This window comes from Acinonyx jubatus, chromosome D1, assembly GCF_027475565.1.
Source record: "Acinonyx jubatus isolate Ajub_Pintada_27869175 chromosome D1, VMU_Ajub_asm_v1.0, whole genome shotgun sequence".
In the NCBI taxonomy this organism is placed as follows: Eukaryota; Metazoa; Chordata; class Mammalia; order Carnivora; family Felidae; genus Acinonyx; species Acinonyx jubatus.
This window is the reverse complement of record NC_069390.1, coordinates 38,429,177-38,452,245: the sequence shown is the minus strand read 5'-3', so window position 1 is coordinate 38,452,245 and position 23,069 is coordinate 38,429,177. Positions and strand designations below refer to the sequence as shown.

At 40.8% G+C, this 23,069-nt stretch overlaps 1 protein-coding gene across 2 annotated transcripts in view; it reads left to right on the top strand.

Annotated features, from left to right (window-relative positions):
* Positions 1–23,069, top strand: part of NELL1 (neural EGFL like 1) — an 862,696-nt gene that overhangs the window by 128,183 nt on the left and 711,444 nt on the right. For both annotated transcript variants that reach the window (XM_027072989.2, XM_027072988.2), the window contains exon 4: positions 3,257–3,427. In XM_027072989.2, coding sequence (XP_026928790.1) covers positions 3,257–3,427 — 171 coding nt within the window. The remainder of the gene's footprint in view (positions 1–3,256; positions 3,428–23,069) is intronic.

Below are 23,069 nucleotides of genomic sequence, written 5' to 3'. Positions count from 1 at the left end.
GTCCAGGAGGGCCTTGTTGTCTAGGTGGGGAGTCTAAGGAAGCTGCTAGGGATGTTCAGTCTGAAAAAAAGAACTCAGTAGTGAATGTCCTTGCTGTTTTCAACTATTTGAAGGATGATAAACAGACTTTTCTGGGAGCCGAGAGAGTTCATTGGCTGAGTACTTGGCTGAGGTCCAAGGCTAAGGGCAGAAGTGCTGCTTAGAAGTCTGGCAGGTGATTTTTTTTTTTTTATCAGTCATATAGCTGTCCCCTCCCCCAAATCTACAGAAGACCTTCACGCGCTCGAGGCCTGAAGAAAGAGGACTGGTCAGGGGCCGTGAGCTTACTCGACTCTTGTTTGTATGATTACCTCCAGTGCCCTTCTTCTCTCTGCCAGCACAGCAGCCTCTAACTGCTGCTTCCCTCAACCCTAACCAGCTGGCCAGGAAGTAAAGCAACACCTGGTATGCTTGACTGTAGAGCTGCTTAAGCTTTAGCATGCACGTGAATCCTCTGGGGATCTTAGTAAAATGGAGATCGAGTCACACAGGTCTTGGTTGGGGCCAATCGGAATTTCCACTGGTGGTGATGATGCTGGTCTATGGTCCATACTTTGAATAACAAGGCTCTACTGCAACTCATGACTCTTCCCTGCAGGCTACCTCCAGGTGTCTTTAGGCCAAATGACCCCCTCCTAGGTGCTCTGAGGACTAAGTCCCACACCTCTGTTAGCAGAGGGTTACTGTCTGGAAATAGTGCTGTATTCCCCTCCCAGCACCCATGAAACCATCTTACCCAGATAGAACTTAGCCTTCCAGTCTCCTTGTCATGCGTAGGACCACTTTAGCAGTTATCTGATGTATTTGAAAAAAACAAAAAAGCCAAAAAAAAAACCCCCCAAAACATGGTCTTGACTTCATCCACACTGTTGGAAATCTAGCACTTCCTGAATGTGTGCATTATGCTGCCAGAAATCTTACCCTAAGAACCAAGTATCCATTTGCCTAACAATCAGGCAGATTTCTTCTCTTTTAGCTGTATGTGGAGATTACCCTGAGGTAACAGCTTGCTGTAGTACTTTGTAATCTTTAAAAGGTATGTGTATAATGAGCCCTTGCTCAATGAAGCCATAACCCCGGGAATAATGATTGAATCTAGTTAAATATATCTGCCTCCCTTTGTCTTTTTCTTTTTTTTTATTCTATCAGACGATCTATAGGAGGATTCTAAGTCTTTGACATCCTTTTTAAGGTCATGTCCCTTCCTGCAGCAGTGGCTTATTGGTCAAAGTGAAGTAATGAGAGATGTCTCATGACGATCTTGGTGAGGTCTCTTATACAAAATCGTGTTGCTTTTCTATTCAGAAACTGGCCTTGGGTAAGGAACTTAGTATCCCTGATCACATGTGAACTGCTCTGCAGAAAGGAGATAAAGATACTAACCTTGAAGAAATTAAATGAGATGATGTTTATGAAAGCAGTTGGTCCATTCCTGGCATATGAAATGAAATGGCAGCTTCCTTTGTCTTCCATTTGTTTCTAACTTTTGTATGACGGACACATTTTATTTCCTTTTTTGCTAGTCTGAAAGCATCTTCCGAACAGGATCTATATTTTAAATCCTTTTTTAGCCCTTTACTATGTGTTCAGTAACAAAATGTTGAATGAATTAATGAATGACCAGATGATCTCTAAGGTCTTGCTGACCTTTTAAATTCTCTGATTTTGATTCTTTTAGTGTTCCAGCTGCTTAGAAGCAATTTGGAGAATTCCCTTAAGATGAATGTCTTCCATGTTAAGGATTTTCTTTTTTGCAGTTTTATAAAATATGTATTTTATTATTACTAATAAGTATGTACCTGGGCTCAGGAGCTGGCTGCAATAGTAAAAGTAACCTCTTGAGTTTACGACCTTGGGCCTGATTCTTTGTCTAGTATGAATTGGGTAGGTCAGAGTCTAGTCTTTGCCAGCACTGCTCTCTTGGGAGGATCCCTGTGAAAGATGAGCAAGAAATACACATTTGTTATTGTCATATGATTTGGGAGTCTCTCATAATAGAGGCTGAACTTCAGATCTATTCATTTCGGTGCTCATAGAAGATGTTTTTTTTTGTGTGTGTTTTAGATTAAATTATGATCTGGCTAGTGGGGTCAGGCCAACTCAGCTAATTAGAGGAGAAACAGTAGGTCCTTTTGAATGTAGGGATGGTACCTGGCTACCTACATAGGCAGGTATTTCTTGAGTTGTCTGTACAGATGAATTGCTGACAGACCATGCCAGTTGAGGCCATCTTTACTACTGTCATTGTGCCTCTGAGATGGACAGCAGGCTGGTAGAAAAATGCATGTCAGATTTAGACCCGAATTTAAATCATGGTAGGTATATTCTAGAACCTCAGTTTCTTAGGGATGCTATCGGCCTTTTAGGTTTGTCAGGGTGATGAGTTAGATAGTATATGTTAAATGCCTAGTGCAATGCCTCGCAGTGAGATTAGGCTTGATTTAATGACGGTGATGCATTTCAGAAGAGGTTTGGACTCAAAGTATCAGCCCTGGAGCATGTCTGGAAGGAATGTCCCAAACTTGACTGCTGCATTTTATGACAAAAGTGCAGACTGCAGTGGTGATGCTGAGTTTTTCATGGATCTGGAAAATGTGACAACAATCTGGGGAGAGAAAAGACTCAATTGCCTGTTTCCTGACATGATAATTTGAGATACTGTCCATATGTGAGTAGCTTCAGCCACTCCTCCCCTACTCCATTACATAGGAACTGTTGTCCACTTAAGGCTTTTTGTCTAGGGGGCAGTGTGTTTAGTAACGTTTTCTTATCTCAATTTATTTCAGTTCCTGATACCCAACCTGACTTCTGTTTTCCTTTAATTCTTAAAAAAGTAGAGGAGCCAGAAATAAAATGAAGCATCATTAAGCCCATTTCACATGAGTGGCCTTTTTTAGACTGTAGAGGGTTCTGAACTGTACCTTTAAGTGTTGGAGAGCTCTTGCACCAAGCTTTGCTAATTAGCTTGTGGCCTGTCAAGTCAGAGTGGATCCAACAGTCTCTGGTTCAGAGGCTCAGGGTGTCACTGTGAGGTTCTCCAATGATAGGTGAATTTGATTCCATGCAGTACAAGTGGTTTTTAGTTATTAGATCTTTGTATCCTGTTTAGCTAATTTTAGATTCTGAGAAACTGGGTGGTGAGTTTGTGAGTAGGGAGGATTGATAACTGTGGGATCCAGAAGTAAAAACAAACATATTTTTGTTACTCTCCATACAGCTATTTTGAACTAGAGAGCAGTGGTCTGAGGGATGAGATCCGATATCACTATATACATAACGGGAAACCCAGGACCGAGGCGCTTCCATACCGGATGGCAGATGGACAGTGGCACAAGGTCGCTTTGTCAATTAGTGCCTCTCATCTCCTGCTCCACGTCGACTGCAACAGGTATGTCTGTGCTTTTGTTCTTTTGTGATTCTGTCCTTGAAATCGAGCAGTGGGAAGGGGAAAAATATCAAACCCCTCCAGGCCTTGCTGGGAAATAAAAAAACCAAGGGACCCTAATTGTAATTTAACCTACCAAATGGGCCATTAGATGTGCTGAAATGACCAACTGTAATATGCTAAGAAAACAGTTCATTAAGATGAAACAGTATCCTGTGATTAGGAACAAATGTACAAAAGGTTGATTACAGATTGGGGAATATTAAGTGCACCTCCGTGTACTCCAGGCACCAGCTGAAATTCCATGGAGCTGTGCTCACAGTTAACTGTGATACATTGTTGTTGAGTTCGTTCCACTTGGAGGCAAATAAGCCATTCTACCTTAGAATGAATCTGAGAAGCCTGTGCCACTGAAGCAGCTAATTCTATTTCACTTCATCAAGCACAGCTTTGCTTAAATATCTTTTTCAAAATGGAGGCTTCTTAAAGAGGCTGTGCTTTTTGAATCTTTTGGAATTAATGCCATCCATCCTCTGCAGAGGAATGAGCCTTTCAGTTTGCCAGAGGATGGCAAGACTTTGTGACATCTGGGGGATTTCATCGGGCATTGTGACCTGGGGTGGGAAGGAGATCTTGTCCCCCATGTATGTCACTGGAGTCAGGTTTGCTTCGAGCTGAAGAAAGACTGATGGTGTCTGTCGGATCATTTGCGGCTGGACAACTGGTGAATGGTGGTCAAGGGAAATGTTTTGACCTCTCTAGAATCCACTGAAAATCCTTGTGGATAGTGATGTTACAGAGAATATTTTTGCATTGTGAGCAGTGCCCATGAATTGTTGATTCTTGTTAATGATACAAAAAGTTAACTTGTTCCATTAGGCCCAGGATAAGGAACAGGCATGTGGGGAACAAACTACCTTCTGGGACCAAACAGGAGGAAGAATAATCCAAGGTTAATGAGCTCCAGACTACAATTCTAATGAGGAGGTATTTGAATGTACTTATAATTATAGCTCTGCAGTCTGTTTTGGAAGAGGACCTGGAAGGGAAGAGAACAAATTAATGCCAGGCTTAAGGGAAGTTCTGCCATCTTGAATTAGTCTTGGTCTATTTTGATTTGCTGAAGATGTTTGTGGCCTTGAGAATAATTGTGGCTTCAACCAGATTATAATAAGTGTGCCTGGATAAATTTTTCATAGAAACAACTTGTTCCTTGTGACCCTATTGTCCTAACTTGGGCAGCCTGCATAAAGCCAGCCCTCAGCCATCATCATGTCCATTTCCACCTTCAAGAACTCATTGGTGGGATGCTTGGGTGGCTCAGTCAGTGTTAAGCATCTGACTTCGGCTCAGGTCATGATCTCACGGTTTGGTTTGTGGGTTCAAGCCCTGTGTCAGGCTCTGTGCTGACTGCTTAGAGCCTGGGGGCCTGCTTCAGATTCTGTATCTCCCTCTCACTCTCCCCCTCTCCAGCTCATGCCCTGTCTCTCTTTCAAAAATGAATAAATGTAAAAAAATAAAAATAAAAAAGAGCTCATTGGCTACTTATTTTCTAGAAGTTAGGTAGTAGCATTCTTGTTGCTGCCCCCCAGCCCCCACCTGTATTGCTGCCCAAATGGTAGAGCAGAAGGGCCCTGCATGTCCTATGCCACAGGTCAGAAAGAGGCCACAAAGCTCTAGTTTAGTAATTCCCACCTGAACAGTCTGGGAGACATTGCTGGTTTCTTGCTCTGCAATTTTTTGCTTCTGCCTTCCAAAAGTGTTTTTTTCTTTTTTAATATAATTTATTGTCAAATTGGTTTCCATACAACACCCAGTGCTCATCCCTCCTTCCAAAAGTTTTATCTGTGTTTCTAATATTATCTCTGGAGGAGAAAAAAGAAGAAAGGATAGATCTCTGCTAATCTAAAGTTTCACACCTTCACAGATACTCTGGTTCCTATGAAATACTCTTTTCTGACATCCTTAGCCACTTGCCTGCTCTGAATTTGGGGAAGTTAATTTCTTTTCATCTCCATTTTTAAATTTCTAAACTAGGATAATACCTATTCGTAGATGGGAGTGCTAAATGAGATAATCCACATAAGGTGCTCTGAAGTGGTGCTTCATCTTTGCTCAGGGTGATGTTTGTTGTGGATTCTGCACGTTTATGGTACCTCTTTGTCTCCAAACTTTCAGCCACTGTATGTCCTTCTTGGCTACCTTGGCCCTTTTAAGAGGAAAGTGGGTAGAGGATGGGAGAGCTGGAGCCCCCAATAGTCTATAGGGTCATCCTCATTTATAAGGAATGGACTGAGGGGGATGCTGAATATTCCTTTCCTTCTCTTGAAAATTTTCATACTTTGGTTCATGACCTAGCATGTCCTTTATGTAAGATCTTGGAAGGAGAATGTAAAGTTGTTTGCCTGTTAATGATTCATGGGCTCAAACACAAATGAGGCTTTTAGATAGATCGGGAGAAAGAAAGACCCAGAACAACTGGGCCACAGGAGAGGTTAAAAACTGATTTTTGGTGTAGTTCCCAAAGCTGATGGCATGTAAGAATTTTTGGGGAACTTATAAAAAGATGGAGTTACCAGGCCCCATCTTTGATCTGTTGGATCAGATTCCCTGAGGGTGGAAATGTCTAAAAAGCTATATTTTTAACAGGCTTTCCATGTAGCTCTTATGCAGGTGGTCTAGCTTTGGTAAATGGAGTGGTATTTCACAACCACTGGTTTAGGTGGAAGGGGAGAAAGCTGGAGAAGAGGCTAGGCTGCATTGAATACATGAGAGATCCTAGAAAACCAAGTACCTGCAGCAGAGCCCTCAGGAAAGAAGAAAAGATTAAGGAAAGAGGGCACTGTCTAGTGAATAACATAGGCTTACCTTCTTCACAAGTTTTTTCTTAGCACTAGCTGATTCTAGAGTGGCAAATGCCCTGGTCCATTTATCATGATACTGGTCTACCACTTCTATAGACCACTCTCACAGAGAGTGAATGTCACAAAGGCTGATTTTTACTCCTGAAACTATTAATTTCATACTACCTGAGATTATTTTGGGTTGCTTTTCCCCTTAGAGTTACACTTTTTTCTCAACCTGTTACCCACTAGAGTTCTGCTGGTTAAGTGACAAACAGTGATGTGGTAACATTTATTGAGTGTTGACTTGTGCCAGGCACAGTGCTAAGCTTTTATGTAGGTTAATTCATCCCATACTCATGCTGTTTCTTTCTTGTTTTCAAATGATAGACCAGAGATTACATTATAAGTCTGCAGTCCTGCTTCTAGTAAGTGGTTGTACTGGGATTTGGAATCAAGTCTGATTCAGGAGTGTTCTAACTGCTAGATCATTTAGCCCAACGTGGGGGGCCATGGCACTGGACTTGGAAGCTGAGGGAAGTCCAGAGCCTGGTTCAATGTGATCAGTTTGCTCTCTTTTGGTATTTTCCTCCCACACATCTTACGTTGCTGATATTGGAGTTGTTTGGTAGGATACAGAATCTTCCTGATGGAACCCATTGCATTGGCATGGGGGAAGGGACCTGTGTTTATTGAATACTACAGACCAGGTAACATGCTGGGCATAATATTTCTTAGGATATTAATGTGGGGGCAATTTATTAGACCTGTTGAACAAGTTTGGAATTAGAATGGCTCAGAGATACATAACTTAAAACTTTGAACCAAGATCTAACTCCCAAGCCTTAGTCTTTCTGTCCCTCCACGCCACCTCTGTAAAGGGTTAATGACCTGTACTTCCCAGGACATAGTCACAACCACATTAGGGAGTCTTCTGAGGGGAGAAATGCTCCAAAATTTTCTGGACCATAAAGACATTTAAAACAGGAAGATTTCCCTGGCAATTTTATTGCTCTGAAGAAGTGGTATGTGGTGAGATTTTCCACCCTTTTTAGCTTAGAATTGAGAAACAGCCTTTTCAGACCTAATTACATTAATTGTCACAAGAGAAGTGATTGCTATTTTAGTTGGTGGTTTAACACTTCCTGCTTGCTTCGGAGACTTAGTTTTCTTCCTGCTTTAGCTGTTGAGCTGGGCCTACTTTTAGAAGCTCCCAAAGTATGGGTAGCAGATTACCTCAAGCTAGAAACAGAAAAGGAACCATTCAGTTGGGCGGCTAGCCTGATTATCTCCATTGCCTTGGGTTTTTCTCTAGCTGCCTTTATATTAATAGCTGCCAACAAAGACAAGAATGAGGCCTGTGCTAACCTTCCTCAGATTGTCTCATTCCATTCTCCTTTCACCCTGTGGCCTGTTCCCATTACTCCGAGTCCTGAATCCACTGACATCTGGGATTCAGTGCATAAGCATTCTGTTCACCACAGAAGACTTTCCTCCCCTTTGTTTGGTAACTTTTAACTTTCAGTCCACCTATCAAATTAATGTATTGGACACACTCTCTGCCAGGCTGTGGAGGATACAAAGAAATAAGAGTCCTAGCCATTGAAAGTTCATGGCTTATTCACTCACTTTTAATTCTGAAACCACTAGGGCCCCCCACAGTGATTGGGCCTGGCCTCCAGATATCAGAGAAAGCATAGACTTGGACTGAAACCCTATTAGCAGGCTGATTGGACAACCCCTAATAGCAGTTGAGCAGTGGAGAGAACTGAAAAAAGTCATTCCCAGCATCTTGAAGTGACTGGAGCCAAGCTTCTCAACAGCTGAGGGACAGGCTCAAACATGTTTATCATTCTAATGGTACATTCACCCAGCACTTTGTGCAATATGCAGGTGTCCCTACTCTAAGCAAACCTCCTGTTGCCTCACTGCTGGAAAAATTTCTCTTACACAGTCATACTGCAACACAGCTCTGAACCCTCACCTCATTGCTTCAGATTTGTACAAGTGTGCACACACGTGTGCAGTGCAGTTGTCACTCAGTGAACATCATGATCATGGTCTAGACAACAAATACACTTAAGTTTTTTAACACCTGCTATTTGTTTATTGCAGAGCACATTGAATTTTTGCATACAACTGATCTGGAGCATGCAGAATTTGAAAACTTACTATAAATCACTGAACAAGCCAGTAATTCAACATTTGTGTCTAATATTTCAGAATAACTTCAGGATATGAGCATCTGTTTCTCTAGGTTTTTCATAATGAAGTATGTTTATATGGCATCTTCATTTCAGGGGGCTCCCAAAGAATTTACAAACATCTTATTAAACCTAAATTCCTTAATGTAGTTAAGCCACACGTATAATGTACTACATTGATTTTACAAACATTTTCACTATAGTAAGGAGGGGGAAATTAAGAGATGACCATCAAAGGCTATAGCTTCCAAGAGATCCTGACCAAGACTCAATCTCCTGGCTTTTCAACTGATACATTATTCACTTCACAAACTGGAACACATGCGCACAATTTACCAAACTTAAAATAAAATTGAGAAACAAGCATATGCCTCAGGTCCAGCTAACTCATCAGCTCCAGACCTTCTGTCCAGGAAGAGATGGCAAGTAAGCTAGAGAGAGAGGATATTCCCGTGTGCAAATTTTAACAATATCAGGCACCAGTACAAGAGATGTTGTAAGGCAGTTCATGATGGATTGCTAGATTCCTGATGGAGACACTCAGGTCTGGTAGATCACAGGAGGGAGAACTGGGGTGTGGACTGGCCTCTCAGACTCCTCTTACCTTCCCAGGTGAAAATGAATTACAGTTTCTGCAGCTTTACAGTTTTGCCACTGTGTGATCTGATTCTGTATCAGTCACATGAGAATTTGGCTTGGAACAGGGCTCATCTTGTAAGTATTACAAAGCCAGTCATAGTGTCGGCGAGAGAGGAGTGTATATGCATGAGTGTATCAAGTTGAGGGAAAGCTTGCAGGGAGGGCCAGAAAAGGAAGTATGAGAGAGGGGAGGGAAGAAAAGGAAAGGGAGAGCTCTTGTCTGTGTGATGAGGCATATGAGCTCTCTGGCTTAATCTGGACTGAAAGGAATGCTGAATCTTTGTCTTGGTTTTGCCATTTATAAAATGGGATTTCCATGCATTATGCAGGAGTGTGAAATCAGGCCATTTGTGTCTTACATTCCTTGAAGAGTCTTAGTTTGTTCATTCACTCATTTGCCAGGAACTGCACTTGCATCTGTAAAAGGGAAATCCTAGTGACTCTTCTAACATAAGATTGTAGGAATGTAGCAAGAGAGTGTATGCAACATCTTGATAATTTCAAGCTGCTTTGTAAACACATAGCATTATGAAACATCAATATATGCCATCATATAGAGAAGATGTTAAAATATATTGGAAAAGAGTGCAGTAAAGTCAGATTTTCACCTGTATAAAAACAGTAGCTCATGTTGCATAGATCAGGGCCTATGTGTAATGTGGATCTGTGGTGCAATGTAGGATTTGAGATCAATCAGGTCCTTGAAGTTCTTCTGATGGCCAAATCTTAGGCAACATTCTCCAACAGTTTTGGTTCCATGGTTGCCAGTGCAGCACAAAAATGGTTTTTACACCAACAGAGTCTCTTCAGCAGGTATGTAATTGTAGAATCTCTTTAAAAATAGGTAACTGTGGGGCACCCGGCTGGCTCAGTTGGTTAAGCACCTGACTTTGGCTCAGGTCATGATCTCATGGTTCATGAGTTTGAGCCCCACATCGGGCTCTCTGCTGTTCGCACAGAGCCTGCTTCAGATCCTCTGCACCCCTGTCTGTCTGCCCCTCCCCCGCTTGCACTCTCCAACCCTCAAAAATAAACAAACACGAAAAAGGTAACTATGGTGAATAGGAAAGAAGATACTCCATTGTGATAAAGTCTTTTGTTGATCCTTGAGAATGTGGCATGACATTTTCCCCTTTTTATTTGTTAGGAGGTACAGAAACTTAGTTCCGCCTCCCCTTCTCAGGAGCCAAAATGATCATGGTTTTTATGAGAGGATGTAAAGCCAGGTGAAGTCTCACTGAGTGAGGAAACTCACTTGTTAAAATTTCCTAAATAAAATAAAGAGTATGAGTTTTTGTACTTGGAAAATCTGGCTTTTTAGCACGAAAGTGTTCTGCACTGCCAACTTGAGCTGTAAGAGATTGTTAAATTGGTATGACCTCGGAAAGTAGTATAGAGTCTCTGGGCCTCGCCCTTCTAGGTATACAGTGAGGGGCTTGGGAACAGATAATTTTTGGGTTTCCTTCTAACTCTGACCTTCTGTGTATCTTTCTGATCTTACCTCATCACAGTATTTAGGGCATATGTTTCTTTTTTTCAATCTTCAGAACCCTGGAGAGCAACTCAGCTTTGCCGTCATCACCGGCCCTTAGTGTAGTATAAACAAGCAGGGGGTTTGCAGTGATCTGGATTGATAAGTGGGTTGACATTGCAGCATGCTGCTGGTGAACAAAGACTACTTACCCTAGATACCCAATCTTTTTTTCTCACTTGTCTCTTTCCTTGCTGGAATAGATGCTGCATATGCATTTTTAGATGCTAAGGGATATTGGCCTTTTGTTCTCTCCTTCTGCTCCTTATTTTTCTGAGTGTTCTACCCAACATGTGACAGTCGACAGCCTTTGGGAGGTGCTGGGTGACCTGGCAATGAAGGCCTTGGTAGATCGATGATCTACAAGATAGAGCAGTGCACTGTAGCCAGCAGATGATGTATAGCTATGCTGTTGAAAAACATTTTTCTGAACACTGAAGGGAAAAAAAGCCTTTGCTGCCAGCTCGGAGAAATAATGGGGGAGACTGGATCTAAAGATCCAGGTGGCCAGTGCTGTAGATTCTTTGGCAAAGTGGAGAGTAGCTGCTTAATTGTTAGGCAGTTGAGACACTAGGGTATTGGATGCCTTGTTCTGACTGAGCCCCTCACACCTCTACCCATGCTGGTTACCCTGTGGCCTACTCATTCCTACCTTGTTAGGTAGGTTCCAACTTTAATTTTACCTTGTCTTCTAATGAAATCAGTAGCAGACCTATTTCTAATTTTGTCTTCTCAAGAACCTTCAACTTCTGCTCTCATTCCCCAGTGGACTTAATGAACTTGTACTCTGGTGTTTTTTAGATTTGTAAATGGAGAAGACTGAAAAGGAATACAGTAGAACCTATCCCTTATTTGGTGGTTTGTTGGCTACATGAGGCCATAAGTAGATTGACAAGAAGGCACTTAATTGCATACATAGACCTAAGATGTATTAGAATAGAGAGGGAAATAGGATTTCATTTCCAACTTCAGTGATTTCATCTACATGCCTTCAGACACATCCTGAATTGTTGTTGTATTGCATGGACAGGGGTCTATACCAGATAAATGGAAGGGGAAATAGGCTACAAGAGAAATAAATGTTTTCTTGTAGGAAAAATATCGATGCTTGCATCTTCATTGTTACAATTTTATTGTCTTTTTGGTGGATATGCGTAGTTATTTTTTAAAAAGGAAAGCAAGGAGAGAAAAGTCAAACTAGAACAATACAGGTGATGGAAGGAACCTTGTCTTTTTAAAGAATACATTTATATATTGTCTCTGTTCCTCTTAGGATTCACTCATTGGAATAGAGCATTGGGGAATAAAAAATGCATGAGCCATGAGGACTTTTTACTTAAAAATATTGCGTTAGTTTTTTAGTTAGACCAGGGGTACTGATGTGGTCATTGAAAAGAACGGCTTTTCTACACTGTTGTAAGGACATTCTTCTATCTTTTTGGAAACTCAATGCTAAACAGCAGCCAGGGTGGTTGGATACAAGGAAACAGATGTATAGTTGTACCTGTTTGGTGGCTTAAAAAAATTTAATGTTTATTTGTTTTTGAGAGAGAGAGACAGAGCATGAGCAGGCGAGGGGCAGAGAGAGAGGGAGACACAGAATCCAAAGCAGGCTCCACACTCCCAGCTGTCAGCACACAGCCTGACGTGGGGCTCAGACTCACAAACTGTGAGATCGTGACCTGAGCCGAAGTTGGACAGTCAACCAACTGAGCCATCCAGGCACCCCTGGTTGCTTTTTTATAGGGGGTATGGCAGGAGTGGGAGTGTCGTGTGAGGATGACACAGCTTACAGGGAAAATGTTTCTGCACATTGTTTTCCCTGTTCTAACCCCAAATTCAGTTGACTTTGTCCCTCAGCTCATCCTTCTTAATTTCTTGTGAGTTTCTACCACCAGGAGTTCCAGAGTCACTAAGCCAGTTGCTTAATGTGCCTGGACCCTCACCTGAAGGTTTTGCTGGGCAATTAGAGTGGAAATAATTCCCCTTCTCTTTAGAGGACCTGTTGTGTGATGCTTTCTGTAACTCTTCCTCAGCAATGTCATGCTGCATCTCTACTCGTTAGAGTCTATTAGTCTGAGGATATAACTTTCCTGACAGCAAACTTCACACCCTCGAACTTATAGGCTTGGCATTGGGGCTATCAGCTGGCTTCATTGGGATACTCAGAATGCCCGTATTAATCAGAATGGAATTTTATTTCCACCAGAGGTAGATAGCTCCAGGCTGTGACATCTTGGTACATTCTCAGCGTAATACTTGACTCACTCATTCACTCAGTGCACTTTTACTAATACCTGCTCTCCAGGTCTGATGCCATCTTTGAAGGACAGGCAAAAGAAAAAGCTGGGGAATGTACAATTCATATTTCTTGAATTCTTTGACATTTTAGCCTCAGAGGTTCAGCGCTGTGCTGCGGGAAGCTCAGACCGCTTCATCATTAGCGAGTTGAGGTTAGTGTTTCATATTTCTTTAGAGCTGATTCCTGTATTAATTTGTTCTTCAATATAACCCTCTGAAGCAGACATTGCATCTTATAGTTGGGGACTTTTGAGGTGCTGAGAATAGAAGTGACTCATCCAGGAGTATACAGGAAGTCTGTGCAGACTGGAGCCTGGGTATAGAGGTCCTTTCTTATTTCTTCAGGGAGCTTATTCCAAATGAAAACTTTCCATTTTTTCCCTCCTTTTTCTTTCTTTCTTTTTTTAAAAAAAATTTTTAATGTTTATTTATTTTTGAGGCAGAGAGAGACAGAGTGCGAGTGGGGGAGGGGCAGAGAGAGAGGGAGACACAGAATCTAAAACAGGCTCCAGGCTTTGAGCTGTCAGCACAGAGCCTGATGCGGGGCTTGAACCCACAAACCATGAGATCATGACCTGAGCCGAAGTTGGACGCTTAACCGACTGAGCAACCCAGGCACCCCTTTCTTTCTTTTTTCAAACACCCCTTGTGACAAGAGAAAACTTTTAACTTCTCACAGAAAAAGTACAATGTATCCCATGTATAAACTGAAGAAAACAAAGGCCAAGTTTTATGTGCTATTTTCTAAGACTGGGGTAGTGGTCACCTCCCAGGGCCACTTCCCTGTTGGACCAAAATCTGTCTTGTACATTCTAACCACTCTTGGTCTTAAGACTCTTGAAGGCTTCTGTGGTTCTGTTTTTAGATTTAAAGACTCTCCTTCCTTCTTGGAATCTGAATGTTCATAGGTTTGTGGTTTCAATACCACAGAGATGATATTGGGTCAGCCCTTCGAATGGCCCATCATCCTCTTATGATTTGTATGAGTTGCATGGACCTCTGTGCTAATGGCCAAGGACCTAATCTTAAATCATGACTGACTGCAAATGAGCCATTTGGCCATTTCTTCAAATGTGCGAGAGATGAATTACAGGAGTTCCCAGTGTTACATGGGTGGTTTTGTACTGTTTCAATATAAATTCTGATATTCACAATTTCAAGGTAATATACTCTGTGTTCCTTAAGGTGACTTTGCAATCACAAGGTCTCATTAAAAACCACTGGAAATGAAATAGAGAGTTGGGTGGGGGACCCCCATTAAGAGGACTTATGTCATTATTGCTACTTTTATTAGTATCAAATTAGATACATACTGGAGCCTGCAGGAGCTAATAAGAGTGAGGCACAGGATGTAGGTGAGCACACTGAATTCAGAGTAATTTTCACAGATAGCAATTTTTCGTAGACATTAGGGTGATACCTAAGGACTTCACTTTGCAAACCTGATTACCATTGTCCCTAACATGTAGGTAAGTGCATGTAATGACCTCCTGTAACTTTTAAGATAAAAGTCACAATCCTTAATATAGCTCTCAGAAATTTTACTTGGTTTGGCCCAAGTTTCCCTCTTTAGTTTCCTCTTGCACTGCTTTTCCCACTTCTCAGAGCTCAATTTTTTTTAGTTCCTTAAGGGAACCGTATTCATTTATGCCACAGGATCCTGTACATGGCATTTCTAGAATATGAAGCTAAATCCTACTTACCCTTAATCTTTAGGACAAAAGTAGTCTCTTGTGTTTTATACTTGGGCCATAAATAGTGCTCATTTTCCTGCAGAGTGGTTTTTGGTCATTTGATTGATGTCTGCTTTTCCCACAGGCTGTAAGCACCCTGAGAACTCCCCACTGTATCACCAGTACATATTATACAGCTGTCATGTAATCAGTCAACAAATACTTGTGATACCTGAATAATGAATAAATGGAAGAGTTCTGGTTTAGGGGTCTGCATTTGTGGCTTCTGACCTGTGATCTTAGCCTTCTAAATGGTTCCATTAGTTAAGTCTCCTTGTTCTTCACCTCAGTCTCTGTGCAGTATGGGCATTGTTTCTACCCAGTCTGCTTGTACAGGGTGATAGGGAGGATCCAGTGAGAACCTTCATGGGAATGTGTGTTGTAAATTTCAATGTGTTTTGTAAATATTGGGCACAGGGAATGGTGAAGATGAAGTAATCCTCGAATTTCTGCTTTGAACTTGGGAGGATTATTCTTTTCTAGAGGAAGGCAGTTAATCTATAAAAAGGCTTTTGGTGATTTCCTGGTCTGATTCACAGCACAAGGTTGAACCATGTCTCACTCTCAAGTTGAATTTACATGTGTCCTGTGTCTGCAGGAGCTCTGGCAGGCTTGAATGAGTGTAGGTGATTTACAGATAGGGTATGAACGTAAACCCATCACAGGTAGGATTAAGGGCCAATGTGCCCCTTCTGCTGGAGAGCAAACACAGTTGGGTGGTACATGTGTGTGTCCTGTAAGGTTGCTGTATCACCATTATAAAATTCTGTGGGACTCCTTTTTGAAACTGCATTTGAAGCTTGCGATAAGGGCCTCCTATCAAGCCTGTTAAATTAAGCCCTTTGGGCAGGGTTTCGTGAGTATTTCTCTTTTTCTTTTTAATGAGTATTTTATGCTATTTTGGTATAGACTTATTGTGAAGCTCAACAGATTTTTTTTCTTCAATTTTTTAAATTATAAAAGGTGCTTGCCAGATTCACAAAATAAAACGTGTAAGAGGCTATGTGGACCGAAATTCTAGGCAACCATATGAAGGTTGGTGTGAAAATTTACAAAATAGGCATTTTTTAGCTTTATACGATGGAATATCTGATAAATTTATCAATGCATTTCCTGTATAAGCTACATGGTCTGTTATAGTAGTGAATAATAAAAACAGAAAGGCGCAAGCTACTTACAACCCTACAATACTTACCACCCTGTCCTTAATTCTGTTGCATAGTGGTGATCATTAACTGTTATATTTGCATTCTCTAGATTTTTTTCTTTGCATATACAAGCATTTTTTTCCTCCATGATGAGATAGCACTGTATGCATCGTTCTTCACTTTGTGTTATCACTGAACAGAGTAAACCCTTGCTGCATCACAGGTGTGGAGAGGAACGTATTCAGGAGGAATTAGGGCTGCCTTGTTTCTTGTGCCTTGGCACTTCTGAGCTTTGGCAAAGTACGTAGCAGTATTCACCTGTAGGTCTGTAGCCTCCTGCTTTGGGCTGTACCCAGCAGTGACTATAGAAATGGGGCAGGGAGCCAAGAACCCTTGCCCTTGATCAGCATGTCCTGTCTCAGCTGTGTAGCTAGAGGAGACCATGGCAGTTAGCCTATGTTGAGATAAGGGTTGCAAGATCGAAATGGGTATGTAATGAGGGTCAGATGTTCTGAGCATGTGCAGAGTGCTAAATCTTGTGTGGCTGATGCAGAACTGGTGCTATCCTGGGTCAGGCATTGGGTGAACGCAATGAGAGAAAGTATAGTTTAGTGGGTAACAGCACAAGCTTTTGGAGTTGGCCAACCTTGGATTTCAACTTTGGCTCTGATACGTGATTCTTGGCAAAGTTACTTAACTTTCCTAAACCTTGATCCCAGGCAAATGTAATGCCTTCCTTAACGGATAGCTAGAATTAAATATGACCACGCACATGTATTAGGACACCGTAGGCTGCAAATAAAAGTGGTTTAAACTGTAAGGATAATGATCACTTGAAGTTGAGATGAGGCAGTGCCTGAGATGAGTTTCTGTTCAGGTCATCTGGGACTGACAGATTCTTTATATCCTTCTACTGTGTTATCCTCAGCATCATCTCTGGATGCTTTCCATGGGCAAAGGGGAAAAGGGTCACTATGATTGTCCTAGACTGACCATTCTTCCATGGTGCTGGCACATTGCTCCAACAAAACTGAGGTACTGTGAGAAAGAGGGGGAAATGGCTCTTGGGTAGGCTGTCAGCAGTGTGGCCATAGCTTATCAGTGGTTTAGTGCAATTCCTGGTAAGAGTTTGAGGCACACCTCCATGATGCTTGCTGATGCTGATTTTAATAATGATGGTTCTTACACATCTGAGCAGAGGGGAAGTGAAGAGGAGGACAAATACAAGGAGGTGATACCAGGAGTCATTTCTATACATGGCTGTTCCTGCCATCAGGGCATCTTTAAGGCTGTGATCAAACAGGAAAGGATATGAGTGGGTCTGAGTGGCCAGCATGGCTCCTGCTTGAGTTCATCAACCCTGGTGGCCAAGAAACCTCCTGTTAGGCCTTTACTATGGGAAATGTGGCTTCTGTCTGTGGCTGCTTCCCCTTCCACGTGAAGTGCAATGGCAGACCCATGGAAGCCAGTGCCTGATTGCAATAAAAAAAAAAAAAAAAAAAAAAAAAATCAGTTGGACTTAAGATTAAAAACTTTTGTGCATCAAAGACAGAAGGGGATAAAATATTTATAAATATTATATCTAGCAAGGGTTAAATATCCAGAATAAAGAACCTTACAGCTCTTCAACAAACAACCCAATTGAAAAATGGGCAAAGGATTTGTATAGAAATTTCTCCAAAGAAGATACACAAATGGCTAATTAGAACATGTAAAGATGCTCAACATCCTTAAAAAAAAAAAGGGGTAAATCAGAATCCTAAGATACCACTTCATACCCTTAGGATGGCTATAATTTAAAAGGAAAATAACTGTTAGAGTGTGGAGAGATTAGAACCCTTATACAATGCTGGTGGGAATGTAAAATGGTGCAGCTGCTGTGGAAAAATTTAGTCTTTGCTCAAAAAATCGAAGTGACCCAACAATTCCATTCAGAGGTATACATGGAAGGAATTGAAAGCAGAGACTTGGACAGGTAATTGCATACCAATGTTCATTGTGGCATTTTTTACAATAGTGAAAAGGCAGAAACAACTCAAATGTCTGTTAACATATGAATGGGTAAACAGTGTGGAATATACATGTAATGGAATATTTTCAGCTTTTTATAAAAAGGAATGCAGTGCTGGCCCACGCATTATGCTCAGTAAAATAAGCCAGACACAAATGGACAAATACTCTGCGATTCTACTTGTATGAAATGTCTATAGTAATTGAATTCATAAAGACAAAGCTGATTAGAGGTTAATGGGCTGAAGGGTAGGAGAACAGGGTTTCTGTTTGGTGTGATGGAAAAGTTTTGGAAATGGTGGAGGTACAACATTGTGAATGTAATTAATGCTGCTGAATTACACACTTAAATGGTTAAAATGGCAAATTTTATGTTAACTATTTAATGACAATGTAAGGTTCATAATGTAATATACCCCCCAAAACACATTGAAGTACACTTCAAATGGATAAATTGTATATGAATTATTATTATTAACCGTTTCATAGCAGTAGTGGGCAATCGTTTTCAAAGCAATTACTGTATAGTGTGTCATTGAGCCTAAAAGAAATAAGTGGAACAGGTATCATTTTCTTTATGTAAAACGTGAGGAAATCAGGAAGATGAAGTGATTCCCACCCCCGCTGCCACCAGGCCACATCCCAAGTGTATGGATTAAACTTAGAATTTACAATACAGTCCTTCTTATTCTTGGACCTGTTCTTTTCCCATTAGTCTTACTGAAAACATTCTTTTCTTGTTCGTATGCCAAATTTTCCTCTCATAATTTTCTCACCCTCTTAAATTTTACCATAGATTTTAATTTCGGAATTAAAGAAGTCCCCTGCATGTCCTTACTAATAGCCTTATTTGAGACCTCTCTGAAAACTGGCTTGAATTTATACCATGTAATGTGAACAGGAAGGGCCACCGGGAAAGGGGGTAATTAAGGAGGTGAGTGGGAGATCTCAGTCGTTTCCATGATTTTGTTCATCTCGCTTGAAATACCTTATCAGAAACAGGGCCTTGCAGTTTAAATGATGAGACGGAGTTTGAAAGGGGTTTGAAACTCCATCAGACACTTCCTGAGCTTGGAGCTGTAGCCTCATTGTTTTCCAGACACCGGTTTTCCCTCCACAATGAACAATAACTTTTTGATTAAACAGCTGGCAGTTACTATTGAATGCCTCACATTTAATAACAAAAGTCTTCCTTCAGAACAGGAAATCTTATCTAAATGGCTTTGCTCTTCGGTGACTGTGAATTTCTAAAGTCTGACAGGACTGATAGCATGAAAAAATAAAACTTTCTCTCAAGAAGGTGACGATTACTTTTTAAAAGAAAGGGGCCCAAACTAAATGAATAATTCAGAGTACTTGCTGCAAAGCAGAAGTCAAGACCCATGAGTTGTCCTCTCTGTAAACATTATTAAAAAACAATCAAGTTTGTATTGACACATTTATATTGGGAAGGCTATAGACAGCCACTGAGAGAAAAACAAAACAAAACATGAAAGTACCACTTATTCAAGGGCCTTCTTCATTAGTTTTGGTCTTAGTAGGAGTAGCTACCATTATTCAGTTAGCATGGTGCTTGGCACATAGCACTAAGTGCTCTACATGTTAATGCCCCAATGTGAGTTCTCCCTGCCCTCCTGCTGGCATTTCCCCTTGGCTGAAGCCAACTGGAATCCAGAGGGTGGGGGGGGGGGGGGGGCGAACCTGTAAGTCTGCTTTGGTACAAAGAAGGGCAAAGACTGTATCTGGAGGGGGTAAATGGGGATATCCAGCTCAACTTAAATTTAGTTATAGCCTTTGCCACTATTTGAAATTATCATGTTGCTTGTTGTTTATTGTTCATCTACGCTATAATGCAGGCTCCAGGAAGTCAGGGATAAAATCTTGTCAAAATTTAAGTGTCTGCCTGTATGTTATCCACCCATCTATCATCTACACAGCTATTAATGGAGCATGATCAGGGAAACTTTTGTTTATTTGTACGTACTCCAAAGAGATGGGATGTTGGAGGAGTTTTCTTTGTACTGCTTTCGTGTTTGTGTTTAATTAGAAAAATCTCTAGAAACAGACCCATGGAGGAGTTCCCTGACTTTGTTACTTGAGGGAACACAATATCAAATAAGGCTTCTATCAGAGATTCTTTTCTACAGTGAGTACAGGCTGGTACCTATAAGTCTGGTTTTATGAGGATCCTAGGAATCTGTATCTTTCAAAAACTTACTAGGTCGTCATGTCTCCCTAGATTTGGGACCTGCCTGTGGACTTTATTGGTGCTTTCAAAGGTCCTGAAAAGTAAAAACGTCGAAGAATACAGATCCCTGTTTGCTTGAATCTTGGGAACGCTAAGGTTACGGGTCAGAAGTGGTCTATGATTGTATCAGACTTCATGGAGAGAGAAAAATATTCCCCTGGTCCCTTACCATAGCTGCTAGACCCTGGTACATTTCACATGGATTGTTTGGAAATGGTCAATCATGAAGCCTTTGGGGAGACATCCATTTGCTCTGTGAAGCTTTAAAACGTTACATGAGGATGTCACATACACTCTATGCATGACAGATGGCTTTTGGGTGTTTATATATTAACATAACAAGTAGCAGATGGACGTTGGATCAGAAGACCTTCAATGTCCTTTTCCGACCCTGAGAATCCTGGTTACCAATGTGTGCTTTGTGTGAGCAGCAGGCATTTAACATAACATTTAAATTTTCATCTAGGTGAATAATAAAATGCCGTTAGACTAAATTGTCACCCATTCAGGAGTATCAGTAAATATTTTGGAGGCAGCTAGCCTAGGGTATAATTGAATGCTATAAGCAGTGCATTTTGTCTTAACTCATGGGAAACATGGGGCCATTGACGATGGCTTCAGAGTGCCATCATTGGCAACACATAGGGGAATGATTTAAGAAACACTCACTCCCCTTTAAAGTTGCTGCCCCATGCTCTTACTGAAATGGTAAAGCTGACATTGGGTACTGTTTTCAAAGCTGTTGAGCCAAGTGGCTTACGTGAGGTTTTTGGGTTTTTTTTTTTTTTCCTGAAAATGTTTCAAATTAAAATATCTTTTAGATTGTTCTGTGAAGGTGAGAGCATTGATCTGGCCTGATAACATTAATAATTTCCTTTAAAAAAGCATTTATAATTTGCAACATAGTTTTACTTAGATTATCTGTTTTGTGTTCATTGAAAACCTGTGCAATAGGTATTATTTCTTAAAAGTTTGAAGAAACTTAGGGTCCAGAAAGGTTCCATAACTTGCCCCAGGTCACAAAGTGCAAATAGTTAGTTAGGTAAGACACAAATGGAGGTTTTCTGATTATAGACCAGTGATCTTTCTGTATCTTCTGTTTAGCTCCTTGTTGAGTATTTGACTTTTTAAGAGCAGAATCCATAGAGAATTATAAGGCACTATGGCATGGTAGAAATTTATATCTTGATTTGAATTTAGGCTTCACTATTTATTGAATGTTATTAGGCAGGTCATTTAACCTCTGAACATCTGTCAATTGAGTATAGTATACCAATGCCTGATTTTTAGGGTTATTTCAAGGATTATAAAGTATGTAAAGTTCTGGAATTTAGTAGATACTCCTACGCAGCTCTTCTGACATTTTAGGCAGTGTCTGAGTTTGAGCCTTACTATGCTTGCCAGGTAAGTGGTCCTGCAGCACTGCTGGGACACCCTCTGGAGACTGGCAGTTCACTGCCTACCAAGGCTGTTACTTCCCTCTGGGTTTTGTGTTAGAAATTTTTTTTCCTATCTTGAGTCAAAAATGCCTCTTTGTAGCTTACACTTGTTGGTATATGTTTTACCTCTTTTAGCTACATAAAATGAGTCTAATCCCTCTTTCACATGACCATCCTCCAAATAATTGAAGACTTTATCATGCTATTTCTTAATCTTCTTCAGACTGAACGTCCTTTATTCTTTCAACCATTCATCATTTGATTTGGTTCACAAGGCATTCACAGTCTTACTTGGTTTTTACTAAAGTGTGCCTGTTCAGCATCAGAAGTTTCTACACCTAAATGTGATGGTTTCTGGACAGATTGGCTCAGATTAGAATGAGATAATTATTTTACAGTACAGTTTAGGATTGCAACACCCTTTTTGACAGCCTTATCTCCACTTACTTTTGACCACAATGGCTAAATATTTTTCAATATGTATTTCTGTTAAGTTTTAGATCTCAGATTCTGTCTTCGACAAGCACGGTCCCTAAGCATGGGACCTTTCAGTTTATTATGTTTAATTTCATTCTATTTGGCTCTAATTCCTGCCTATTAATGACTCTTTTAACCCTGGTGGTATTACTCTAAATCTAGTATGATTGAAAGAATCACACCAACTCCTCTATTTTCCCAGAAACGCAAGCACATCTGGTATTGCACTGCTAAACCATAGATAAAAATGGAAAATGGGGGATGCCTGGGTGGCTCAGTCAGTTGAAGTGTCCTTCAGCTTGGTGAGTTCAAGCCCTACATCGGGCTCTGTGCTGACAGTGTGAAGACTGCTTGGGATTTTCTCTCTCTCCCTCTGCTCCTCCCCCACTTGTACTCACTTTGTCTTTCTCTCAAATAACTAAACTGTAAAAAAAAAAAAAAATGCAAAATAGGACAGACCTACTGGAGCTGGTTTTCTGACCCTGATCCACAGTCAGCATCAACTTGGGGTAACAGCTGAATTACAAACTTTAGGCAGATAGTAAGGGTTGGTAAGAAGTAGTGGGAGAGAGATATTAGGGGCATAAAATATGGTTAAGAAGGAAAAATACCCTTGGTATACAGACCCAGATGAGGAAAGAAAATGGAGATAGTAAAATTTAGGTAATAAAGGTATGAATTGTTTAAAAATTCAAGTACAATTAACATACAGTATTTGTTTTAGGTGTACAGTGCAATGATTAAAGAGTTCTGTACATTACTCAGTGCTTATCATAAGTATATTCTTAACCTTCTTCACCAATTTCACCCATTCCCTCCCCCCAACTTCCCTTTGGCAACCACCATTTCTCTGTTTTTAGGAGTCTTTTTTTGTTTTTCTTCTTTCTTTGTTCAGCTGTTGCTTCTAAACATGAATGAAATCATATGGTATTTGTTTTTCTTTCACTTTGCTTAGCATTGTATCTGGATCCATCCATGTTGCAAATGGCAAGATTTCATTCTTTTTTATGGCTGAATAGCATTCTGTTGTGTGTATATATATCACGTATATATGTATATTTTTACTCTAAAG